The sequence below is a fragment of the Sinohyriopsis cumingii genome, chromosome 4 (genome assembly GCF_028554795.1).
Source record: "Sinohyriopsis cumingii isolate HCF-2022 chromosome 4, ASM2855479v2, whole genome shotgun sequence".
NCBI classification, from domain to species: Eukaryota; Metazoa; Mollusca; class Bivalvia; order Unionida; family Unionidae; genus Sinohyriopsis; species Sinohyriopsis cumingii.
The window spans coordinates 139,055,523-139,079,554 of NC_142964.1; the positions used below are offsets into that span (position 1 = coordinate 139,055,523).

Sequence of the window (24,032 nt, forward strand, 5' to 3'; positions counted from 1 at the left end):
TGTAAAAGCTACTGAAATTATACCTCTTGTACAATTTTAAGCACTTTTTAATAAAACCTTTGATGGACAAAAGTACCTAGTTCAACCATGAATAATATTCATCAAAACTAGGAATAATATTCAGTTAAATATCCATTCATCCAGTATCCACATTTTAAGTTTGGTCCCAGCATGAGTACTCAAATAACAGTTAAAAGGAGGATAATTGGATGAATGGACAGATAGAAAGTCAATCCTGCCTCTGCCATTTCTCACAGTAGCCAAATAAAATGAATTTAATTTTAAAGAAAATGAACTGAAATTAATTTTAAAGAAAATGAACTCACTTTCCACCTTTAGGGGTTAATACATGTTGAAGCCATTCATATGTCATGAAGTACATGCCTGATGCTGGAACATCTGTTAAATGAATGAATGAATAAATGAAATTTCATTATTGTTTCACAATTACATACTTGCAGATTTCAGTCATAGAAAGAAACACATACTTTTGCAGCTTTCAGATCAAACTACATTCTAATACTGTGACAAATTAATGGTACAGTTTCATTTAAAACTCAATATTAAATGACTTTAATATGTATCAAACATTTCAGCAGATTAGCATGGTTATAATTACTTAAACTTATAATCTATTATTCAGTTTTAATTTCTTCTATGGGTTTCTAATCATGGCTCCATTTTCAAGTCTTTATTGACACACCATTTAGCAGTGAATTTGACATTAAAAAAAATATAGCAAGGCCCATGAACAGCCCCAGCCAAATTAAATGAATGACTGACTGGTCAGGACAAGACATATTTGCTGAATGAGCTTCTGCATGAAACTTTATTTAATTTCGTAAAACAAGCACTACTGTCATTCAGACTAAAATTTACTAAAATTTAATCAGTCATTTAATAGTACAGACAAAAATATACTCACACTTATATAAATCAAATTTATTTTGTGCACTTTGGTTTTTGCCTAATTGTGCTAACAATGTTTTTTTTTGGCTAAAAAGTCTTAAGTCCAAGAAATTAAAAATGTGTAAAAATTGCAGTATTGGCTGTGATCAGTTCATATACATACAAATACAATTACAAACATATCTATCAAATTTCATTAGAATACCTCAGGTGATTTCTATCTAAGCTTGCAAAAACAGTTCCAAAACATGCAAAAATGTGGAAATAAATTGAAACATTGCATTGCTGAAACAGCCTGAAATATACTACCTAAATTTAATTTTTCTACCCTAGTGGTTCTTGTGCATTCTTTATAAGAAGCAAGTCTGTAAAGACTGCCATAACCAAACCAATATGCCCCAACTGCAAGCAGCAGTGGTGTGAGGGGCACAACAAGGATTTATGAACTGAAAGTTGCAAAATAATTTCCTGTCAAAACACTCTTCCACACAAATTCCAATCTCACAATAACTCACTGAATAAAGCAGTAGTAAAACGACAGTATCTCAAATCAATGAAAAATACAGCATGCAAACCTTTATTACCTGAATTACTCATTACAATCAATAAAATAACATTCTATGTCTCAAATATATTGAAACTTGACATGTGTTTATAAAATATACGCAGATATGATGATAAAAAGTTCAAAAATTTTGAAAACTTTAAAATGCTGTTTTAATTGCATGAAAATATAACTTGGTCATGTATGAATGCATATAAACAAGCATAACAAATTTCATGTGTTTGCATGATGTGGATTTTGCCTTAATCAAAGTAACAAGGTTTCTTCCAAAGAATAATTTTTTTTACAAAATCCAGAACATTTGAATTAGTCTGAAACTCTTTTCAGGTCAATATATATAAATATAAATATGCCTAAAATATTGAGTGGTTTTTATAAACTGTGCCAGAAAAATTATGTCAAAGAAAGTAAAAAAAGCTATTAAAAATATGTAATGATTGAACAACAGCTGTAATGGCCTAGATTGAACAATAACTGTAATGGCCTAGATTGAACAACAGCTGTAATGACCTAGATTGAACAATAGTTGTAATGGCCTAGATTGAACAATAACTGTAATGGCCTAGATTGAACAATAACTGTAATGGCCTAGATTGAACAACAGCTGTAATGACCTAGATTGAACAATAGTTGTAATGGCCAAGACTGAACAATAGCTGTAATGGCCTGAAAATCAAATTATGTCTGCCACATATAAATACACATAACTTTATTAAATTGTGAATTCTACCTCAAGTGGTTTTATACAACTGCGCAAACAAGTTCTTATGAAAACATGTCCCCACAAATTTAAAATGTGTAAAATAAAATTTGAAAAACTGCTGCAATGGCCTAAATAGCTAACCCGGCCAGTTACATATGAAAACAATTAAGCCTAAAAATTGTATCTGTTGACTTTAAGTAATTTCTCCGTAACGCTTGTGGAAACAAGGTTTATGTCAAAAAGGTTTCGAGTCCAAAGAGTTACAAAATGCATCAAATAATGAACAAATGAAAATCTGAATCAGGTGACCTACATATGCATACAAATAATACTATTACAATTTAATTTCTCTACATTAAGTGATCTTTGGGCAATCTTGCTAACAAGCTTCTTGAGATGGATAGACAAGACCAAATCTAAATGCTACCGCTGCATGCAGTGATGGCATAACAAAAACATTTTTCATCGTTCAAAAATCCCACTCAAAAAGCTTAAATAAATACCTAATGCTAATTCTTCAAACTATAGCATTCTGACCTCTAAGAAGTGTTGCTGCTGTTCCCTTGTATATACTTCGAATGCCTCCTTCTCTATATAATTGTTTGACACAGTCAGCAGGGCCTGAATATTTCTTATGTTTTGAATCGGCTTGGACCTGAAATAATGTAATGATTGCAGCATTGTTATCTAATGAAAATCACCCATATGATCAAGATGATATCACTGTCAGATGGAAAACATTGACATTGCCGTGATGTTGCTGTAATGCATCGGTTGGGGCATTTTTATGAAGTTGAAAATCACCCACTGTGCTCATGTGGTCAAGTTAATATGACATCCACATGGAACAAACTGATATAGCTGAATTTTCCAAGCTTAATGTGAAAGGAAACAAAAAATGAAAAACATGAGTGAATGACGGACAATAAAATGCGACAAGCAGTGCGTGTGTGTGTGATTTGGATTTTTAACCTAGCTTTAAAAAAATTCAGTCATATCACTATAATGTCTGCAATGTGTCGGTTTATAGTTATGTCTAGCACTGGGGCATCAGGCTGCAGATATGTAGCGTGATGGCCCACCCAGTCACATTATCCTGACACATAGCAATAATACCTTCATTTGGACATTCAGATGAGCAGAATATAGAGAAAAATAATGACATGATATGCATTATTTCTTGTTGTTATTTCTTTAACAATTACTGCAAAATACATCTGAACTTGTAAACAAGACTGTGAGGCAGTTGATGGAAACTACCTACTAATGCTAAAGTACAAATAATAACTCAGAGATGTTCTTAAGCAGCAAACGTCACCCACATCGACCTCCAGAATGGGGATTCAGCTGGGAAGGTAAACTACGATGAATGGTAGCTGATGGGTGACAACATTGTTAAATGGTGCATAAACACATTTAAAACCAGTATTTAATGATTTTTATCACTTCTTTGAAAATAAAGGTATCTGCAAACCTAATTGTTGCTCAGCTGGTAAATATTCTTCCTTGTTTCTTATCTACCCCTTTAAAAAAACCTAAGCAAACTGAAAATAATTTTACTAGAACACACACATTTGTATAGTCATCAGTTTATTTACTGTTTCAGGTGTTAGCCCATGAGCCTTTAAATTCTATCAATGTAGTAGAAATTTTATGGGGAAAAAAATCCTTTCCATGAAGATATATCTTACATGTTATAAAGGCAAAAACTGTTGCAATTAAGTATGAATAGATTCAAGAACTGCTTCTTACAATATATATTTGAAACACAATTTTCCACAATTTACAGATGTTGTTCCTTGAATATTTCTGTAAATGTGTTATATTTTCTGCAAGGCCTAAACTATAGTAAATGACAACATGTTGGTTGTTTCTGTATCACCACTTTCTGTGCTAAGTTCAATTAGCAGCAAACCATCCAATATCCTCCCACATTTCATCCGTAATGGATGATCTTTCCATCTCACTGACTTTCTAAAGAAATCAGTTTATCTTCTGTTTCAACATGACACAATGCTGTTGCACTTTAGACATTTCCCTAATGGCCAATCAATAGATCAATTTATCAGAGATCAATTCAATCGGAATACCTCCATAGTTTCTGCCATACTCCAACAATCTCCATCATAAAGAGGATTGTATTCAAACAATATTCTCCAAAGATATTTAATTAATTGATATCATGGAGAAAAGGCAAAAGTGATGATGATCTGGTCAACCTTATTAAACATTTAAAAAATCATGCATTTGGTACAAGGAATTGAGGGATAACTTAAGTAATCTTTCCCCCCTTGAGTTTTAAATTTGCAAGGCAGCATATTTGCCAATTAATAAAACAAGAGTGCTTGCAAAACAATTTTTTAAAATAAAAACGGCAGACAGGTGGTACATAAATATTCATACCACATAAACCATGTGTAAATAAAATTAAACTCTAATGGGGTTTTCAAGGATTCCTAATTCGTTTTAAAGTATTGCTACTGAAACATATTTATTGATTTTAACATACATAATTTACTATAATTTATTTAAGAATGTTCATATTTTTAAATGCAACAATGCAGATATATTCTGGGGATAGTTCAGCAAGAAAATATAACAGATGCAATTAAAATGAGTTCTAAATGGGCCTCATGACCATATGAAATATAGCTTTTGTTTTGCTAAGAAAGGAATATATAAAAATTTTCTTGATGGTCCATTGTTTTTTTTGTGATTTTTTATGATTCAGCATTGCTTCTCATTGTTCTGCCCTTAAAAATAAGTTCAACTTTAGTTACCACCCATTATTAACTTTCATAACATATCTCAACTGGAAAATACTCTTTACTATCAGACATCTGAGACTTCAAGGTCAAAAATGCAGAGAACACCACATGCTCATAAATTATCTGAACCCAAATACTTTGATTTTAATGAAACGAATCGCCATGTGACAATCACTTATGCCAACATAGCATGCATTATATATGATCAAATAATGATGTTTGCAATTTTTAATATTAGAATTTTTTTCACATACCTGAAGAAGGCACTTTATTCTTTCACCTGGGGCCATTATAGCAGTTGTGAAGACACCAGATAACATACCAGCCATGAAAAACTGAGGATATCTGAAGAAAAGAATTAATAATTATTGTACTTAGAGGCAAGCATCATCCATCTGACATTTGTTTACCAACAAAATTAAATAATGATAATGGTGACACCAGTGGTCTAAGGTGCTTACCTTTACAGTCCACTGACACCTCACCTCTGCCTACATGGGTTCAAGTCTCAGGTTCAGCCAACGTGGATATGTTAGAAAGCTTGCATGTAGTTTCCTGTGGGTCAGTGGTTCTTCCCAGGGTTTTTACAGGTTCTTCCTCCACCAAAAATACTGGCTGCATTGGACGATAGCATTATGCCCATAACCAAAACAACAAAAAATGAAATTTAAAAATTTAATACACAGGTTGATTGTCTGTAGAGAGAAAGCTAGATAGCAACTGGGAATGTGTTCTAAGAACACAGATGCCTCTCAAAAGCACCCAAAATGTTTGGTTTGCTTGTTTTTTTAGTTGCACAGCAATACAAGTATGTTATTAAGTGCTCAGACCACTGGACTAAAGTGCCTTAATCATGGACACAACAAGGTACCCAAACTGCATTGATCCAATTGTAGGATTCAAACCCTAACACTTTCTGTCACAAAAGCCTGCAATTAAAAATCGCAACTGCTTTTCTGAACATTTATTTTCTTGTCTATTCTTAATCATTTTAATTCTGTGAACATGTCTGATGATGATACATCAATGGAGATGCCAAGAATCAGCTGAGCTGCTCGTTTTCGAAGTTTGTGAATTTTGTCGATTTGGGAACTAGTACAATTTCCCCATATTGTTGAACAGTAGTCAATCATTGAAAGTATATAAGCATTAATGAAAATAATTCTACTGGCCTCTCTAAGGCAATTTTTTTTCTTCTATTAAGCAATTAAATCTTAGATGCAAGGGACCTACAGACACTGTCTACCTGTTTTTCCCAATTAAGACTTCTGTTAATTATTACTCCTAACAGCTTCTCATCATTTCCATTTTCAACTACCTTATTATTAATGTACAGTGACTTTGACTTCATAAGTTTTTTTTTTTTTTAGATTTTCCAATAAGCATGCATTTTATCTTAGATTCATTATTAAAAAGTTTATTTTATTTTGCTTTTTTCATAGCTCTTCTAGTCTTCAATTTTATGAAATTTTCCCCATTTGTTATCCATTTGGGTTGATACTGATGTTTGACGATTTGTATTTTTATTGGTTCAGGTTTGTTTAGAACTTTGTTTACAAGTCCATACCACATGTTAAAGCAGTGTTAACGTCAAAAATAGTTTTAATCTCAAGGAAAGGCATCTGAGTTGTAAAGAACTCCTTTTTATCAAAATATTTCATATCTCTATACTTTATTTCTGTGTGATGACCAGCAGAGAGATGTGGAGAATATGTTTATACACAATGGATATTGGTCACTTAAGGCATAAATAGACATTTTCATTTCATTAATATTTTCCAGTCAGTTAGTGTAGATATGGTCAATAAGCATAGCATTGTTTTCAGTTACCCTTGCTGGTTTATCAATCCTCTAGGATAAATTATGTTTGGCAGAAATTTAACCATTTTTGAGGAGTATCTATCAACAGATCAATTTTAAAGTCACCTGCAATGTCTCATATTCTACAGTTAGAAAGGCCTTTTTGGTTTCAGTTTCTATTTTATCAACCCATTCAGTTGAACATGGGGTCTATATGCAGAACAGAGAAGTGGTTGTCTGGATTGTGGAAGTGATATTTCAATCCAAATTGTTTCTGTATTGCCTATTTCTAATTCCTTCCATCATCTATAGCTTACTGACTGTGCAGTGTATAGCAGAATACCCCCTCAATGACCATTTCTGTCTTTCCTTTCCAGTTCATAATTATCTACACTAAGTATGTCATTAGAAACTGTAGAATTCAAAAAGGTCTCACATATCCCCAAAATATCAAATGACTATTTTTCATGGAACGTTAACTTAATTTCATCTTGTTTAGGTATAGCATAGTAAATATTTCATTTTGCTATCCTTAAACCTTTCCTATTTAAACCAAACACTGCATGGTTAATAGAGGCAGTTTTAGTATATCATTTGATAAGATATTATCTCTTAAAGAATTTGTATCATTACTGGAGGAAAATTAACAATTAGTATGGTAGCTATTAACTTCAACACAACAAGAATTACATAACCTGTCCGATATTTGAGAGCCCTCATGGGAGGGAAGAGTGATTAAACATTGAATTGTAATGTGTATTCATTGTGTACTGCAGGCACAGTCACATCATCTTACCTTGCACAAGTCTGTGTGTGCTCCCTCTGAAAGCAGACTGACAAAGTCTCTAAGGTTCACAGTTATTCATTATGTACTTGTGAAAGCAGACTGACAAAGTCTCTAAGATTCACAGTTATCTCAATGTTTTTCTTTTTAATGCTTGCTACAGTATTTATAGAATGATTTATGTATATTTCACAGCTTTTACGTGTAAATGAGTCACACTCTCTACACAGATCAAATAATGCCTGAAACCTGTTTAAAGACTTTTTACATTCAGAAGTGTACAAAGTTTCTAATCCAGTTTGTTGCTGGTTATGTGTTGTATTTGCACTTCAATGTCTTTCTGGTATGTGCGTGACTTTTGTTTATGTCCCAGTTCATTACAAACATATCAATGAATCTGCTTTCCATGCAGACACCTGTTTTACATGTACCTGCTCTCCACAGAACTGATAATATTCTGACTCAAGCCTAACCAATTTTATAAATTTTATGTATTTTCACATTTTTATCCTTCAATATATTTGTGTTTTTTATTTTCTTGGTTTCTTGGCACATTCTTTTTGTACAGGGTTTATCCTGTTGAACACTGCAAACCATTTGATTTCAGTACTGAGAGTTCCAGTTCTAATCTTGCTACATGGGGCTGGAGGTCAGCTATCCTCACTGCGCACTGTATGGTAGTGCAGGATGGATTATGGGTTCCATGAGAAATCAGTGGAACTTTATCATATACTGCAGTCCTGAGGTTTCCTCCAAATTACTTTTTACCTGGCTTACTTCATGACAATTATTTTCTCTAATAAGAAGAGTATATATAGTATATGTTATCAGGTTTACAGCTTGTATTTGTTTTAGTTCTGTTTGCTCTTTTCTGTCTTTACATATAGTGATAAAGTGGTAAAGCCAGTCATTGTGAACTGTACCCGAAGTTTATGTGTAATTGCATGTAAAGTAAAAGTCACCATATGAGATACATGCTGAATTTTGTACAAAGTACCATGATGAATGGAGGTACAACTTGGTCTAACTAAGAATCCAGCATCAGGTGATGAATTAAAAACACTGTGCAAGGGATTGTGGTACTAAGAGAATTATGAATAACCTGCACATATTCAGGAAAGGCTGCCATATTGGATTCTTCTTCCTGTGCACTAGTTTCAACCTATAAGCAATCTTAATGGTCCATATCAGGAATATCAGAGGGACTAAATCCAGAGAATGAACTTGAAAGTGAGCTTGACTGTGTTGTTAACAGATTTATGTTGGTTTCCGTATTTTCTGTGAAAGGTTAACTGTCTAAATTCAAATTAGATGCATAAATAGTCTGAGATACCACTGAAGGAAACATTTTTATGATTTCCCACATTGACAGATTTGTTTATACTGATTTATCTTTTCAGTTCATAAAGATTTCTTCATGAAAATTCTATCATCATTACAAATTGATCAGTCATTCTGTACATCCTGACCAAGAAATGGGTTGAAATAAAGTCCCAGATTTTCAGGAATGCAAAAGTCCCAGGTTTCAGGAACAAAGGTTCCAATGTCAAAAGAAAAACTACAGAAATTGAAACATTCAACCTACTTACATTATGCACAAATTTTCAGCTGTTGATGACGTAAATTGCCAGTGACATTTATGAATGTTTGTCACAAAGTCAGAAACTCAACTGTGTCATGGTAGCCATATTGCAGTCAACTATTACAACATGCAGAAGACTGCATCAAGATTCCGTACCAAGCAATCATGAAGTTTCAAAAGACTTTACCTTATCTGACTGGCCAAGAGATGAAACTATCTTAAAATCAAGCTTTAATGACCACTAGATCATTCAGTTTAACTTATATTAAACTTCAATTTAAATCAGACACAAAACTCTTAAAAGTAAGAACCAGGATCAGTTATATAAAATATCATTTAAATCTGGCACACCTGTGAAAATAAAAACAATATGGCACTTCAAAAACTGGTGTGATTGTAACCTTAATGGAACTAAAGTTGTAGTAAACATTTTAAACATTTAGACATTGTCCTTATAGTTTTGTGACTACTGGTGCCAAGCCTTGTATACTTCTCAAGTTTAAAACTTTGTTAGTGCTCCAGGTAGGAATTATATACAAATGGGTTAGTCAGTAATGCACATTTCTACAACAAGGGTACTCTTTTTATCAAAGTGGCTGGTAAGTAAGGTGCATTTTCACAACATGAAGTACTTTATTATCATAGGGGCTGATACAGCATACTTTCACAATAGAGGGTACCCTTTTATATCAAAGGGGTTAGTAAGCGAAGCACATTTTTACAAAATGGGTACAAAAGGGATGGAAGTGATACACATTCTTACAACAGAACATATTAATTTTTTTAAACAAAGGGATATGTTTTTAAAACAAAGGGCATGTTTACAAATGATGACAAAAAATACTGCATTTAAAGTAAATTTCATGCTTCCAAAAAATTAGTGATCTGGAGAGAGACAGAGGTCACAGCTTTAAATGGACAGTGAATATTGTGTTAGGAGCAAGAGGACTATGCTCTCTATGTTTAAATAGTTGTAATAATGACAAAGTGCTTCCCCCACCCACCACGAATATGATAAACATTGTGATTACGTCAAGTCATCTGTAGGATGTTTCTGCTGTATTTTTTTTCCAATACCAAAACCTAAAAAGCAGACTGCAAACATTGGGGTTACTCCAATAACTGGTGCAGCCATTCCTTTGTACAGAGCAAGGAAACCCTGCAAAAAAAATACATTTTTGTCAATTCAACTTCAAGCAACAAAAGGTGGAAAATATAAAAATAAAAACACTGCACAAACTGCTGCTCAAAAGTTTTAACATGAAGTTGTTGCTATTTTATTCCTAAATGGAATTGCCAATGGAAGTGAAATATGCTCCTGAATCTATCAAATTGGCAAACTGATAACAATGAAACAAAGAGTTATGGCACTATCAACCTTAGAAGAACTAGGTGCAACAAAATTTTAAATAAAATATTTAAAAAAAACAACTTAAAATCCCATGGCAAAGTCTGCCACACGTTCAAGGTATGAATTGAAATATGTATGCATTAGCTGAATTAATTATGATGAGATTAAATAATAAAATATCAGGTTTATAAACTACTGGATAGGATCTATTGGAATAGCATACAGTGACATGCAAAGAATCGGTAAGAAAAGATTGAAGATTAGGTCAAAACAGTCTATTAACTTTTCATGTAAGAGTAGACATAAGAAAACTCAGGGTTAAACTATATTTCAATTTTAGACAAGTAGCAGCAAAGAAAGAAAAAATGTGTGCATGTGCATGCATGCATACATGTGTTCTGGTTCTCTTATTTGAATTGTGTCCTGTATTTCTCATGCATATTTGCTCTTAACAATGGTTTTAAGCACAACTTTTTCTTCAAGCAGAAAATTCTTTATGTTGTATGTAAATTATAAACACATTCTGTAAGTGTATCAACTTTTTAAGTGTATTCATTCTTAAAAAAGTATATTTTTGAGATGGAGAGAAATGTGCAGTGTAAGCACAGCAGAACTAGACACTGTAATGAATTGTAACTGACAGGAATACCTAGATTACTGTATAGTAATTACAAATAAGAAATAATATTTAAGCAACTGACACTAAAGGAACAAACCCTGACCTTAAGTTACAGCATTTATTGATTCCACAGCATGGCATACATTTCTGGCCAACAAATTTTTATTTTTAGACCAAAAAAAAATTTATCACATAATAGTCACACTTAACTTGTTATGAATTGTACAATTTCCTTAATTGATGTGCCCAGTGAATTATGAAAACAGACTGTCTAATTCAGTTTTGAAATTGAAGTTTTCATCACCAAATAATAACTTGCAGAAATCAGGAGCAATTTCTTGTTGGGGGAAATAGTTAATGGTCAGTCAGCTATCAAAACACAAGCCTGTAAATGTGCAAGAGTTTGTTTTGTCAGCTCAGTTGATATCGACACCTGCAAAGGTAACATGCAATCCATTTTGCCTGGGGCTTAAGTCTAACTACTTGCCTGGGTTGAGGGAGCATCTCAAAAGCCACTAATGTCACTCAGTGTACATCTAAAAAAAGGACAGGATTAAGCAGTTTTCACTTTTGTAAAATCAGAAAGTGAAGTTTACATTTTTTAGGCAACTTAGTTATCCATTTTGCCCAGTAGCATGACCCCTTGTAAACACTGCACATTCTGCCATCACACCTTTTCAAGTTTTTGTTATGCCATGGTAACCATTTTATGTCATGATCATTTGTCATGGTGAACATTTATTGTGATAATCATCATTTGTTTATGAAGTTTATTTGTCACAGTGATCATATGTTGTGTTAATATTTTGTCAAACTTTGTGAAATTGTTGATATTTTGTCACAGATACAACAACATACAGTACCTCTTTCCTAATAGTCCGCATAAGGCAGTCTACGGTGCCCTTGTATAGTGGGGCCTGACCAGGAGGAGGCTTTGGCATGGTCTGTAAGCGAACCTGTTGGGAAATAAAATAATACGAAATAAAGTAAAAACCACTGGAGAGTATGCAAAAATGCAGCAATGTTTGTGTGACTATAATAATGTGTACGCTGATTTGGTAGGACATGTTTGTACTAACTGTAATAATGTGTATACTGACCTGGCAGTACATGTACCCCATACACTGGAGGAAATCTAGAATGACAAAGCAACAATATCACACAGTGTAATAGAAATGTTTTGCATACAGGCATGCAAATTTTCTCAACTGTGCAACCTAAATATTTTTCACAGTGCAGAATAACAGAAACTTGTATGGTAATGGTTAGGAATAGGCATATTCCACCTGAGGGGTCATACTTTGTCAGCAAGAATGTGCCTTTGCTGAGAGTTCCTGTCCATGAAATATATGAGGGTGGGATTTTTACAGCACCAATGATAGACATAGTTGAATGTAACAGTGCAAAATTTTTTAGATAATTTTGCAGTACATTCTGGCATGGTCAGTGTGACACATAACCATTAAGTTTGACATATGAGCTAGACTCTTGATAAATTGACTGCAAGGGATGGGACAGACTGTTTGGGGCATAAATTGAATTTTAATTAGTGTCCTTTCAATGACAGTCTAACATATATGTCAGTATAAGGTCATGAAGAGGTAAATGATGAGCTAAGACTAACCAGAGCAAAATTTAGGAAGACATGGGTCATTTGAAAGAAGTATCATAAAATGATATTTTCCAGAATAGTTAATAATAAAGGCAGACTGGAGGGAATTATTCTGACTTCAATTGGAGTGATAAAATTTTGGGCATTTAAAGTAATCCTGACTGGCTAAACGTAGGGGTGTGGGTTACCAGATGGAATTCAGGCTTTTAACAAATTCTCCTTGCCAAATTATTCAGTCTAAGTTTTTGAGGCAGGCCAGAATTTAACTCAGAGATCAGTAGAAAGTGCTCTTCTCAATAAATTAATAGTGAAAGGAGATTTGGAAATTGTGAGACCAGAAACTAGAAAAGAAACCAAGGGAAGTCCCTGATGATAAGCAAGCAAGGACATGGGAAGGCACAAAGGTATTGTTTCAATTGCATACAGTAGATGTTCACTGATGTGATTTTATAAATATCTGTTGAATTTATTCATTTTGAATTCATACTTCAATTTTTCCTTGAGTTCTGAAAATAACTGTGCATGCCATATGATTCACATATTGTAAGAATGTCATGCAATATTTCGTTGGTATGAATGAGTTAGGTTTAGTGGTTTTGTATGAAACATCATGTAGTGTAAAGAGTTAATGCATTTCTCATGATATGAACTGTGAGAAGTAAATCATGTCTTAAATGATTTGTATCATGTATGCTGAGAATTGATTTTTCTATGTCTGAAAATATGTCAGTAAATTGCTAGCTAGCAAAGTAAAGTACTTAGGACAAGGAGTCAAGTCCATCAATTCATTGCGTAATTAAGTTGTCAATTCTTTTCAACAGAGCACTAGGAGCATTTATCGACAGGCATAGTTGACCTGGTAATTCATAGCCACTGTGGCGCAGTAATGGTTTATCTGAAAGGTCTAATTATGTCAGGTTCTCAGCTAGGAATGTGAGTAGTCGCTAGAAAGACATATTTCTGATAATAGGGCGAGTGTGTATTAGGAGGCAAGCTAACCGTAATAGCTTAGGTCTGTTGTATAATGATAGATGATATTTGATGTATGAATGAGAATCCTGTTGATCACAGGATAGAAAAAAAACTGACATGTATTTATGCCGGGTATTATATTTTTATATTTTCTATCTGAAGGAAAAATATATCCATACTGTACTGCACAGTGGAAAGATGACCATCCCATAGAGGAGAGAGAGAGAGACTGTGAAGGAATTGAAATATGGCAATGCTGACCTATTTCAAGAAAACTGGAAGAAACTAGGTGATGCTGACATACCGGCAATTTGAGTTCAATCTGTGACTCGATTATATCATGAAATTTGTTCTATCAGTGTAACAGAACAGCTAACTGAATTTTGCATAAACATCGTAACTCTATTTCTAAGAGAAATGTAATCATTAAAATGTCATGTTCAATTTCATTTTGTTTAAGTAATTGATTAAATCATTATACCGGTATTTTACAAATGGGGGCTCATTTCATTCTATTCTATATTCCTGATCATATTTCTGTTATTCCATCAATTAATTTTATATTTTGTTATTCTTTATTCACAAACACCATGACCAATCATCTCCTAGATAATGATAACCAAAACCATAAGGAGTGGGAATCTCACATATCATCCCACCACCTGCCGACAAAGTGGGTTGCTCATATTCTGGGATTTGAACATTCTGTTCAAGTAAATAGTCTGACAAATATAGGATAGAACACAATCTTTTCAAAAAGTGATAATTTCTGTATTGCTTGTTAAGAAATATCCACTGGAGTGACTCAAACTATAGTCTGTATATTTTATATTTTCAGTACATGGATCATTTTTTTGCCATTTCTTTTCATGTTGTGTTGACAACATTGTAAGGAACTGAGACATGTGCTATTGCTGTTATTTGATACATTTTAAGTGTGTATGGGAGATTATCTTGGTATTCTCTCATAGGAAGAGATAATTAGGTAAGCAAGCAATAGTAATGATGCCTTGCTTGGTGCAATCTAGAAGCTGAATTTTGGGAGAAATTCATGTTTTTACTGCCTGTTTATTGATTGTTTTACAAGGGATAGTCTGACTTAATATAGTCCATTGGCAGGGCTATACCAGAGTAGGTAAATATATGTAGAGGTATTCTGAGTAGGGCAGTAAATCTAGAGAATTTAGGTCTTGTGACACTGTACAAGTAGACCAGGATGGTCACAGACAGACAGTTAGGGAATTTAAGTTAACTGGTAAGGACGCGTTAGGTTATGAAGGGACCTAGTTAGCTGAATTTGTGGAGTGAAGTGTTAGAGAACACAAAGAAAGCCAAGCAGAAGAGTGAGAAAAGGAAAGATAAAGACACACAGCTGAGTAAGAAAAGAAGAAAGAGCTTGAGTTGGCCAGACTGCAAGCCAAGGAAAGAGCAAGGGAATGCAAATATACATCAGCCATGGAGAGACGGAGGACTGAAGTCAAGGCTAGAAGGGATGAAGACCCAAATGAACATACAGGACCCACAAGTTGGTCATCAGAAGATGACCTATACAGATCACCATGCCCATGTTCAACGACAAGGAAGAAATAATTAACAACTTTTATGCAATTCAAGAAGTTGTCAGTGTTTCATCAGATACCCAAAGACCAGTGGCTATCAATGTCTTAGCATTCTTGGATTCCAGCTGTTCCACTATGCAGAATATATGTATCACAAAACAGCTTGATTTGCATGAGGTGCTTTGTGCCATTAGAACCACAAAGCTTTTATTACAATATATCGAGGATTTAGATTTTCAAGATTTCTTTTTCAACTAGTCTAAAGTTTGATAGCATAAAGTATGATTGTTTACTTCAATCAAATGAAGAACACCTTAAAAATACTTAAAATGTAAAAAACTAAAAGAAAAACACAAGAATATAGAACAAAATACAGACAACATGTTACGGAATTTGCAGCATTACCTCATTTGTCAGTCTTATGTGCAATACCAAGCTAACTCACTTTTTCCCCCAAGGAAAATACATTTATCAGTGTTGCAACAAGAACAATAAATGAGTACCAAGAAGTTCATAACAGTAGTTAAACACAGCCTCAATGCAGCTGGCACATTTTACTGAGCATTTCATCAAAACAAGGTAATACAAATTAAAGTGTAAAAAAATACATTATCATACTTGTTAATTAACATTCTATATACCGATAATATACAATGTAAACAGACCCATTTGTGACCTTACAAATTTTGCTGACAGTGCAGCAATACCAAAAAGATAACAGCTGTATATATCAACCCAAACTGATAGTAAGTGTGACAGTAAAATTGATCTTCTTCATATATAACTTTTTGTGAAGAATTTACACTCGTCTGTACCTGTAATTATACAAATTTTATTTACAACTTCAGCATATACCTGAGTAGAAAGACAGATTTTCCTTTGCAAATAAATTCTTAAATCTTGGCATGAGAGCATCATCCACACTCAAAGTGTTTTACAGCCCACCCCAATTCAAATAAACAGTAAGCAGAGAAGACATCCAAACTGAGATGTCAAAGTTTTGGGAAATTTCTACCTGGTACCTGTCAGTCCTAACGATCGCTTACCCAGGTATGCAATCAAATGGAAATTGTATTAAATGTGAACCTGAACTCCTTTGTTGTAGGCTCACACATGCCAAACCCCAAGAGAGGTATAAACATAATTCATTAATAATATAAGTGGCAAAAATGCATAATCTGAAAATAAAAAGAGCAATCTATATATTACATGCCATAATTACAGAAAACTGTAAGAAAAAGGATATAATTTTAACATACATTTATTTTTGCCACTTACCTGGATCTGAAGTTAAAAATTCTGTCACAAATTGGCTAAATCCATGTGGATTAGTACTTAATACAAAAGCATAGACACAAAAGAAAAACTGATAAATTATTTATGCATAACACACACTTTCCATAGTCTACATCTCTACAGTAACTTCTGCAAATAGTCATAAGGTCCAAAAATGATGACTGTTGTATTATCCTCAACCTGTCATGGTTCGTCCCTTAATGACAGTCCGGTGCAACATGTTTTTATGTTTAATAAAATCCCTCTCCTGTAACATTTTTCAGTCATATAACATCTAACAGACACATCGATACATCCTGTTTTTTTATGATATCAGGTACCATTTATTTTCAATTTAGATTGGTCCACTATGTATGTAGTATCAAAATAGAATGAATCTATGACAAGCGGTTTCACATTCAAGAATCCTATCTGTTTTCTTGAACTGTTTCTTGTAAAAGGAATGCAAAAATTACCATATGTACACATATGGTCAATTTTTATTAGATTTATTTTTCAGTGTTATTAAATAACAAAGATTTCACTTATATTTAAGTATTTCAGTGAAAAATTTCATTCTGTTTAGTTGTCCATTTTTTTAAAATTTTCCTAACATGCTAAATAAAGTGCATGTTATGGTAACCATGTTTTTGTGTTGTATTTGCCATGACAAAAATATCTGTCCTGGGTTTCCCCATTAATAAATAAAAAAGTCCAGTAAACAAACATGTGAACAGTGGCCCTGACTTGAACAGCTACTACTTTTTGCCCTAGGGCTACAAACTTGAGACAAAAATGGCATTAGTAATACCGGACATTTATACTGTACTTTCTTTAATTTCAATTGTAGTAAGTATTTAAATTGTATTTCATTAAATATTACTTAATCAGTACTTACTGTCGCTGTTGACAAAAGGTATTGACCTGGTTAATGTCATCAGGATCTCAAAACAAGCACATTTAATTCATGAGAAAAATGGCACACAAACCATGGACAGACACAAAGTTAGGACGGTCTAGCTTTAAATATCAGTGTTGATTCTTAAATAGATCATGTGAGAAAGGAGAGGTGTCCTCCCTTGCATTATTATATGTATGATAAGTAAATTGTAAGCAACAATACGGGCCCCTGCGATAAAGAATAAATTTGCACATGACACAAGCCTCGAACTGTAATCGTTATCCTGTGTCTTGATCTCATCTTAGAATACCGTTTTTTTTTTACGGGTACCAAGTTGTTCATTTTATACCCAGGTTATTATTAACGGGCAGGTACCCAAGTATCCGGGTACCTGCTGGCATCTTTACATCCAAATGAATCAATTGCTGACAAAACTTTAAGAACATGAAAAAAAAATCATTTTTTGCAACTGCAATGTAACACTCTTCTGTTGTTATATATATATATATATATATATATATATATATATATATATATATATACAGTAATACCTCGTGCATTCGAGTTTCTGGATTCGCGAATTCACGGATTCGCAAAATTTTCATTGGAACCTAACTAACTGCTGGAAGGGTTGCAAGTAGCCAATCACACAGCAGGGTACCAGCTTTCCTCGTTGCTGATTGGCTTGTAGCTCGGATGCTTTGTGTACGTATTGTCACTAGTATATGAGTGAAGCTGCGGTTCATCTTCCCGCATCTCAGTTCAACACGCGCGTATTCCGTACAAGTGTGATAAGTGTTTTCAGTGCTTTTTTCCTTGGTTTTTACTTAATTCTAAAAACCCTCAAGATGCCTAAACGTTCCGCGCATTCTAAGGTTCCTAGCAGTGTTCCTAAACGTCAGAAGAAGGTGACGACACTAGAGGAAAAAGTAAAAGTTTTAGATTTGGTGAAATCTGGCGAGACTGCTACAAGCGTAGGACACCAATATGGCATGAATTAAAGCACCATACGCTCTATAAAGAGTAAGGAGGCCGAAATTAGAAAATTGGTCTCCAAGAGCTACCTGCATGAAGCAAAGCAGGTTTCGACCAAAAGAGACCCGTACATTGTTAAGATGGAATCTGCCCTTTCATTATGGATTGAAGACTGCCGTAAAAAGGACATCCCCTTGCAGAGCAACATGATTCGGGAGAAGGCTTCAAATCTTTATAAGAAGCTTGTTGAAGAGGATACACAAGACCTGTGGCCAGGAACACTGACACCACCACACCCTGGAAGTTTTCAGGCCACCAGGGGGTGGTTTGAAAAGTTTTCAAACCGTTATAACCTAAGGAGTGTGAGATTGCATGGAAAGGCTGCATCTGCTGACGTAGAAGCCGCAGAAAGGTATCCGGAGACCTTCAAACAAATCATCCAGGAGAAGGGATATAGGTCTGAACAGGTCTTCAACATGGATGAGACTGGATTATTCTGGAAGAAAATGCCAGCGAGAACATACCTGATGAAGGAAGAGGCCAAAGCTCCTGGATTTAAAGCACAAAAGGACAGAATCATGCTCATTATGTGTGGGAATGCTGCTGGCCACTTGCTCAAACCAGGCCTGATTAATAAGTGCAAACCCCAGGGCCCTCAAGAACAATGTACATGTTTTCTTTATTTTATTGAATTGTACCTTCGTTATATGACTTCTGTGACATGTGAAGTTTACCTAGTTTACCTTCCTGACAAGGACAAAGAAAACGTCAGTCATTAAGTTTACAGTCCCATTCGTTACTTGGTTTTACCTTACTGTGAGTGCAAAAGAAAACGGCATCCAATGAATCAGTATAGGGGTAATATTAGTATACCGTACTGTAAATGCGCTAGTGTGGCAAATACCCATTAGGCGATACTGTACTCTATTTTTACGTCAACCATTTATTTCTCTTTTTAAGGGTAATGTATTAAGCTAACTTTTAAATGAAATTAAAGTGCTTTGGGAGCATGGTTTGGGTCATATTTAGGGTTTAAACCCTAGAAATAAGCATTTATTAGCATTTTTAGTGACTCATACCAAACATTCACGATTCCTCCTTATCCGCGACTGGTTCTGGAACCTAACCTCGTGAATGTTCGAGGTATTACTGTATATGTATATATATATATATATATATATATATATATATATATATATATATATATATATATATAATTTTTTGGTGATGTGTGCTTAGTCATGAGGGAATATGGGCTCATGTGTGCAGGCAAGGCGATGGGTGCCATTTACCCGTGTACCTGGATTTGAATCTCCATAGAGTATGAATTAAAAATTCTCTAACCTGTATGATAGTATTATTTGTATTAAAATATTAATTCTGCCTACTATTATCAAGCATTCTTCTGTATAATCCAGGAACAGCACATTCCGTTCTGTCTGGTGTGTGTGTGTGTGTGTGTATATATATATATATATATATATATATATATATATATATATATATATATATATGTGTGTGTGTGTGTGTGTGTGTGTGTGTGTGTGTGTGTGTATATATATATAGATATATATATACATGCATGAATATGTACAATGTGGGTTGAGCTATGAACAGTTTCTAAGCTAGGACTCAGAAGGCAACTACCCTGAGGTTAGTGACATATCCAAGGTCCAACAACCACATGAGGTCAAGGATTGACCCAGAAACCTACATGTATATTAAGTGCAAACATTAATTCAGTCTTTCCTGTATTTTTCCACAAGGTCTCTTGGTCATATATATTTTGGAGGGACTGGAAATGAGGCCAAAATTCAATCCTACAAAAAGGTGTAGGAAAATCATTGATCAAATACCTTACAAATGGTTTTTATCCAAAGAAGTGTTACATCTAACCAGTTACTAGAAAAAGTAGTAAACACAAGAACAATATAACATTACAGATCATCAAATACAGACAGTTCATTATTATCCCTACTATGGGATGGACATTTCTGACATCAGCTGGATATTTCGGAAAGTAATTCATTCTAGGAGGGGTGCAAGTCCCTATGCCTGTCCTCTCCCTCACCCCTTTCTTGGAAAGGAAGACAGTTTGCAGAACTTCCTCATAGAGACTCTCCAGTGGCTCTGGGCCAAGGACCAGACTGATGAGGAGGTATCTTTTCAGGTTACATATTGGACTGTTTGAAGAATTTAGCAGGTGGACCCTGGAGGAGATTCATATCAGTATGCTTCCTGTTCAATTGCAAGCAGCCAGGAACAGTTGTGAAGAATAGATGCTGATGATCCAAGTAAGACCTTTGAGAAGTCTAGTGCAACATCATGGCAGATGCATAATTCCACCAATAAAGCCACTGTGACAGAAAGTGAATGCCAGGATGTCTTGACCACAGTTTCCATCACTCACTGTAATGAAGCTGGGCTCACTGTGACCTCCTTTATCATATTAAATGAAGTAGTCGAGAAGAGGTCAGTATGGGAAGCTATGGTGACCAGAATCCAGATTTTCAGCTTAATGGACACACAATAAAAATGTCATGTTACGATGTATCACACATTATATTCAAATACAATGGTCAAATAGAAAAAAATTGCTAAATGATGTTTAATCAATTATTTAATTAAAGGAATCAAGAATTCCTATTACTTGAGACAGGGTCTATGTTGAATTGTAACTTAACACCCAATACTTATCTATAAACCAATTGCATTTTGGAAATAAGATGGTTGTACAATAATCCCTAAAGGGTAAGATACAATGTGGTAACAAAAGCTATCTCTCCTGAACTAATTACTGAAAAAGGACAGGGTTTACCAGCATAAAAAGAGAAGATAAGAAGAATAAATATAACACTAGATCAAATATTGTTTAAGTGAGAACCAAATGTGAATTTGTCTTACAACAAGCAATTTTCCTCTGGTCATGTTATGAATAACATAGCCATTAACAGTGTATCCTTCAAAAAGGTGACTCTTCCAAGCATGGACATGTGGACCATATCTTACTGACAATTCTCCACTCTGTTGGAAGATGCATTCACATGTTGGCTGTGATTTTTTTTATTTTTTTATTTTTTGACACAAAAAAGTAAAAGTTATGCAACAGTAATAGGTAAGATATTACTGCTATTAAAAAGCAAAATGTTATTCAGTATCATATATGTTGTCTTCATATCTTTGAATTTTCATCAGATTTTGTTAAACAAGACGGAAACTACAAATACCAGTTACCAAACCAGAATTGCATTATAATTATTTTTTACTATAACTAATATAATGAATTGGTCATGTCATAAATTTCTCTTACATAAGATAATATTTTCAACCTAAAAATACATTTCAACCTGAAGCTATTACTACTATGTAAGACACTGACCCCAATATTAATGTTTTGGGGGTTGAGGTCTTTTTGCCTAAATAACAGCACTGTGTGTGTTTTGATGTCAACAAACATCGTAATCTTATGTCACTTGTTTAGGCTCGAATAAACAGTAACACAAGAAAAAGTGAAAACAACAAGCTTTTAAAACTACAATAATTTATTTCCCAGGAAAAATTCTGTAAAAAATAGCTGAATATTTTTATATACAAAAAACTGTCCTTGCTCTGTAATATTACATCAGCACATGTATTTTCCAGAAAAATAACAGAATTAATCCTTTTGAATCAAAGTAATTTGAAATAACTCTGAAATAACTCCAAACAGCACAACATACCACTAACAGTTTAACAGCCCAACTTCAAATGAGATTATTTCTCCAAAACATCTGTTATATGGGCTTTCTAAAATGTAAACAAGGGTCACGTGATCATCTTCTGGCAGTTAAAGAAGCAAATACTTGTTAAAGATCACGTTACCCAGTGTGACCCTGACGAAAACCAATCATTTTTACTCTAAGTAATAAAAATTTTAAAAAATTGTTTATATCTTAAAGACAAGGTCCCATCATGACCTTGAAAACAAACAATCATTTTAAAATAGAACTTATTTACAAAGGTTGCTACAATTTCTTTAACAGGGTCAGGATTTAGATCAACACCTGGTGTTTATAAACTAACAGTCAAGGTCAAACTATTTTCTAAAAAAAAAGTATTATCTCTAGTGAATAAACTGACATTACAATATCATGTAATGAAATATAAAAATAATTAAAACTGACAAACAATTAAATTGAAATAAATATATATTAAATCAGATATAATTAAATCAAACATACATAACAGTAATGAAAGTCAAATTTTCAGGAATATCTCACACCTGACAGCCCATATCGGTACTTTTCCACAAATTAAAGTCATGATGTTTTAATCAGACCTTACTTACTCTGGTGTCTTTTTTCTAAGAAATTCAAATTCTCACACAAGCAAATGGACCTGTTTTCAAGTTCATTTCATTTGGCCAGAAAGCAATGGAAGCCAGTAATGCCAAAATTGGGTTAAGCTTAAGTATATTTCTTTAACAAATTGAATAAAAATATATTTGTATTGAAGAAAGTGTTTGGATAGCTTCATTTTGTTCAAGATTCAGTTCTTATCATCCTTTTAACCAATTTCGGTGTTGCCAGATTCCATTGCATTCCATTCCTGGGACACCAAGAATTTTCATACATGTACAGTATTGAACTTTAATTTACAAGTCTATCAGAACAATGGGGTGATAGTCATTTGTTAAGATATATTTAATACAATTCTTGACCTATATCTATATATTATGTACTAAACATTAAATTATCCAAGTTATAACTTATACAAACACAGGGAACAATAAACTAAAGTATATACACCATGATTCAAGTGCGTTTTGGTGTATCCACCGTATTCGTGTGCTTTTGTGAATTTATACATGCCACCAAAAGCTGGATGTGAATGACAAGTCACGTGACCATGTTGCATAACGTAGATGGGCTATTCACCTACGTAATATCACATCACCATTACAGTGAAGGTAATTTGATCTAAGTCGTAAATATTGTCAGCATCAACCATTTACGAGATTTTGCTTTATTATAACGGTGGGATTCCAAAAACTCAATGAACCTTGCAGGTTGATCCTGTATTCCAAAACTGGCAAAGTAATGAAGTTCTCACATCCGAAATACATTGTGATAGGTTACCTTTATTGTATCTAGCGGATGTCCAGACACTACCAAGCACACGCCGCCAACTCCACCAGCCACGAAATCATTAACAGGATTCACTTTTCTCCCCATTTTAAGATCCAGTCAGACACTAACGTTACCAGTAGGATGCTCTAACAGTCGGTCGCCAGTGTCAAAAATTGTACCGGAACTACGTCAACACGGACTAAAGAGTAAGAAAAATCACTCCATCCGGGTAACGTAAGTTGTCCGTACAAGTAACCCGGAGGACACCACTTCGAACCTATATAGCATAGACATCCCAGAAATAATACCCAAAACAAATACTCATATGAAAAATATTATATCAGATCTAAATGAAAATTAAGAACGATAATACTTTATACTTTAAATGGCAGTACCGTGAAAAAGATCTCTCTCTCTCTCTCTCTCTCTCTCTGTGTAAAGGATCTGCAACAGATATTGCACAAGTTTTAGTTTATTTGAGGGGTGTGTTTTGTTTTGTTTTGCTTCAGTTAATATTGGTTAGAAGGGTCGGGTCCCTCAGTGGAAATG

The 24,032-nt window shown here is 34.0% G+C and overlaps 1 protein-coding gene across 1 annotated transcript in view; it reads right to left on the reverse strand.

The window, feature by feature from the left end:
- The window catches only part of LOC149802181 (mitochondrial carnitine/acylcarnitine carrier protein-like), a 40,381-nt gene extending 16,697 nt beyond the window's left edge, over positions 1-23,684 (reverse strand). The window contains exons 1-6 of the mRNA XM_089956597.1: positions 23,493-23,684; positions 11,945-12,037; positions 10,143-10,270; positions 5,200-5,290; positions 2,715-2,832; positions 327-399 (exon numbers count right to left, since the gene is read on the reverse strand). Coding sequence (XP_089812723.1) covers positions 327-399; positions 2,715-2,832; positions 5,200-5,290; positions 10,143-10,270; positions 11,945-12,037; positions 23,493-23,588 — 599 coding nt within the window. The 5' untranslated portion in view covers positions 23,589-23,684. The remainder of the gene's footprint in view (positions 1-326; positions 400-2,714; positions 2,833-5,199; positions 5,291-10,142; positions 10,271-11,944; positions 12,038-23,492) is intronic.
- Positions 23,685-24,032: the final 348 nt, after the last annotated feature.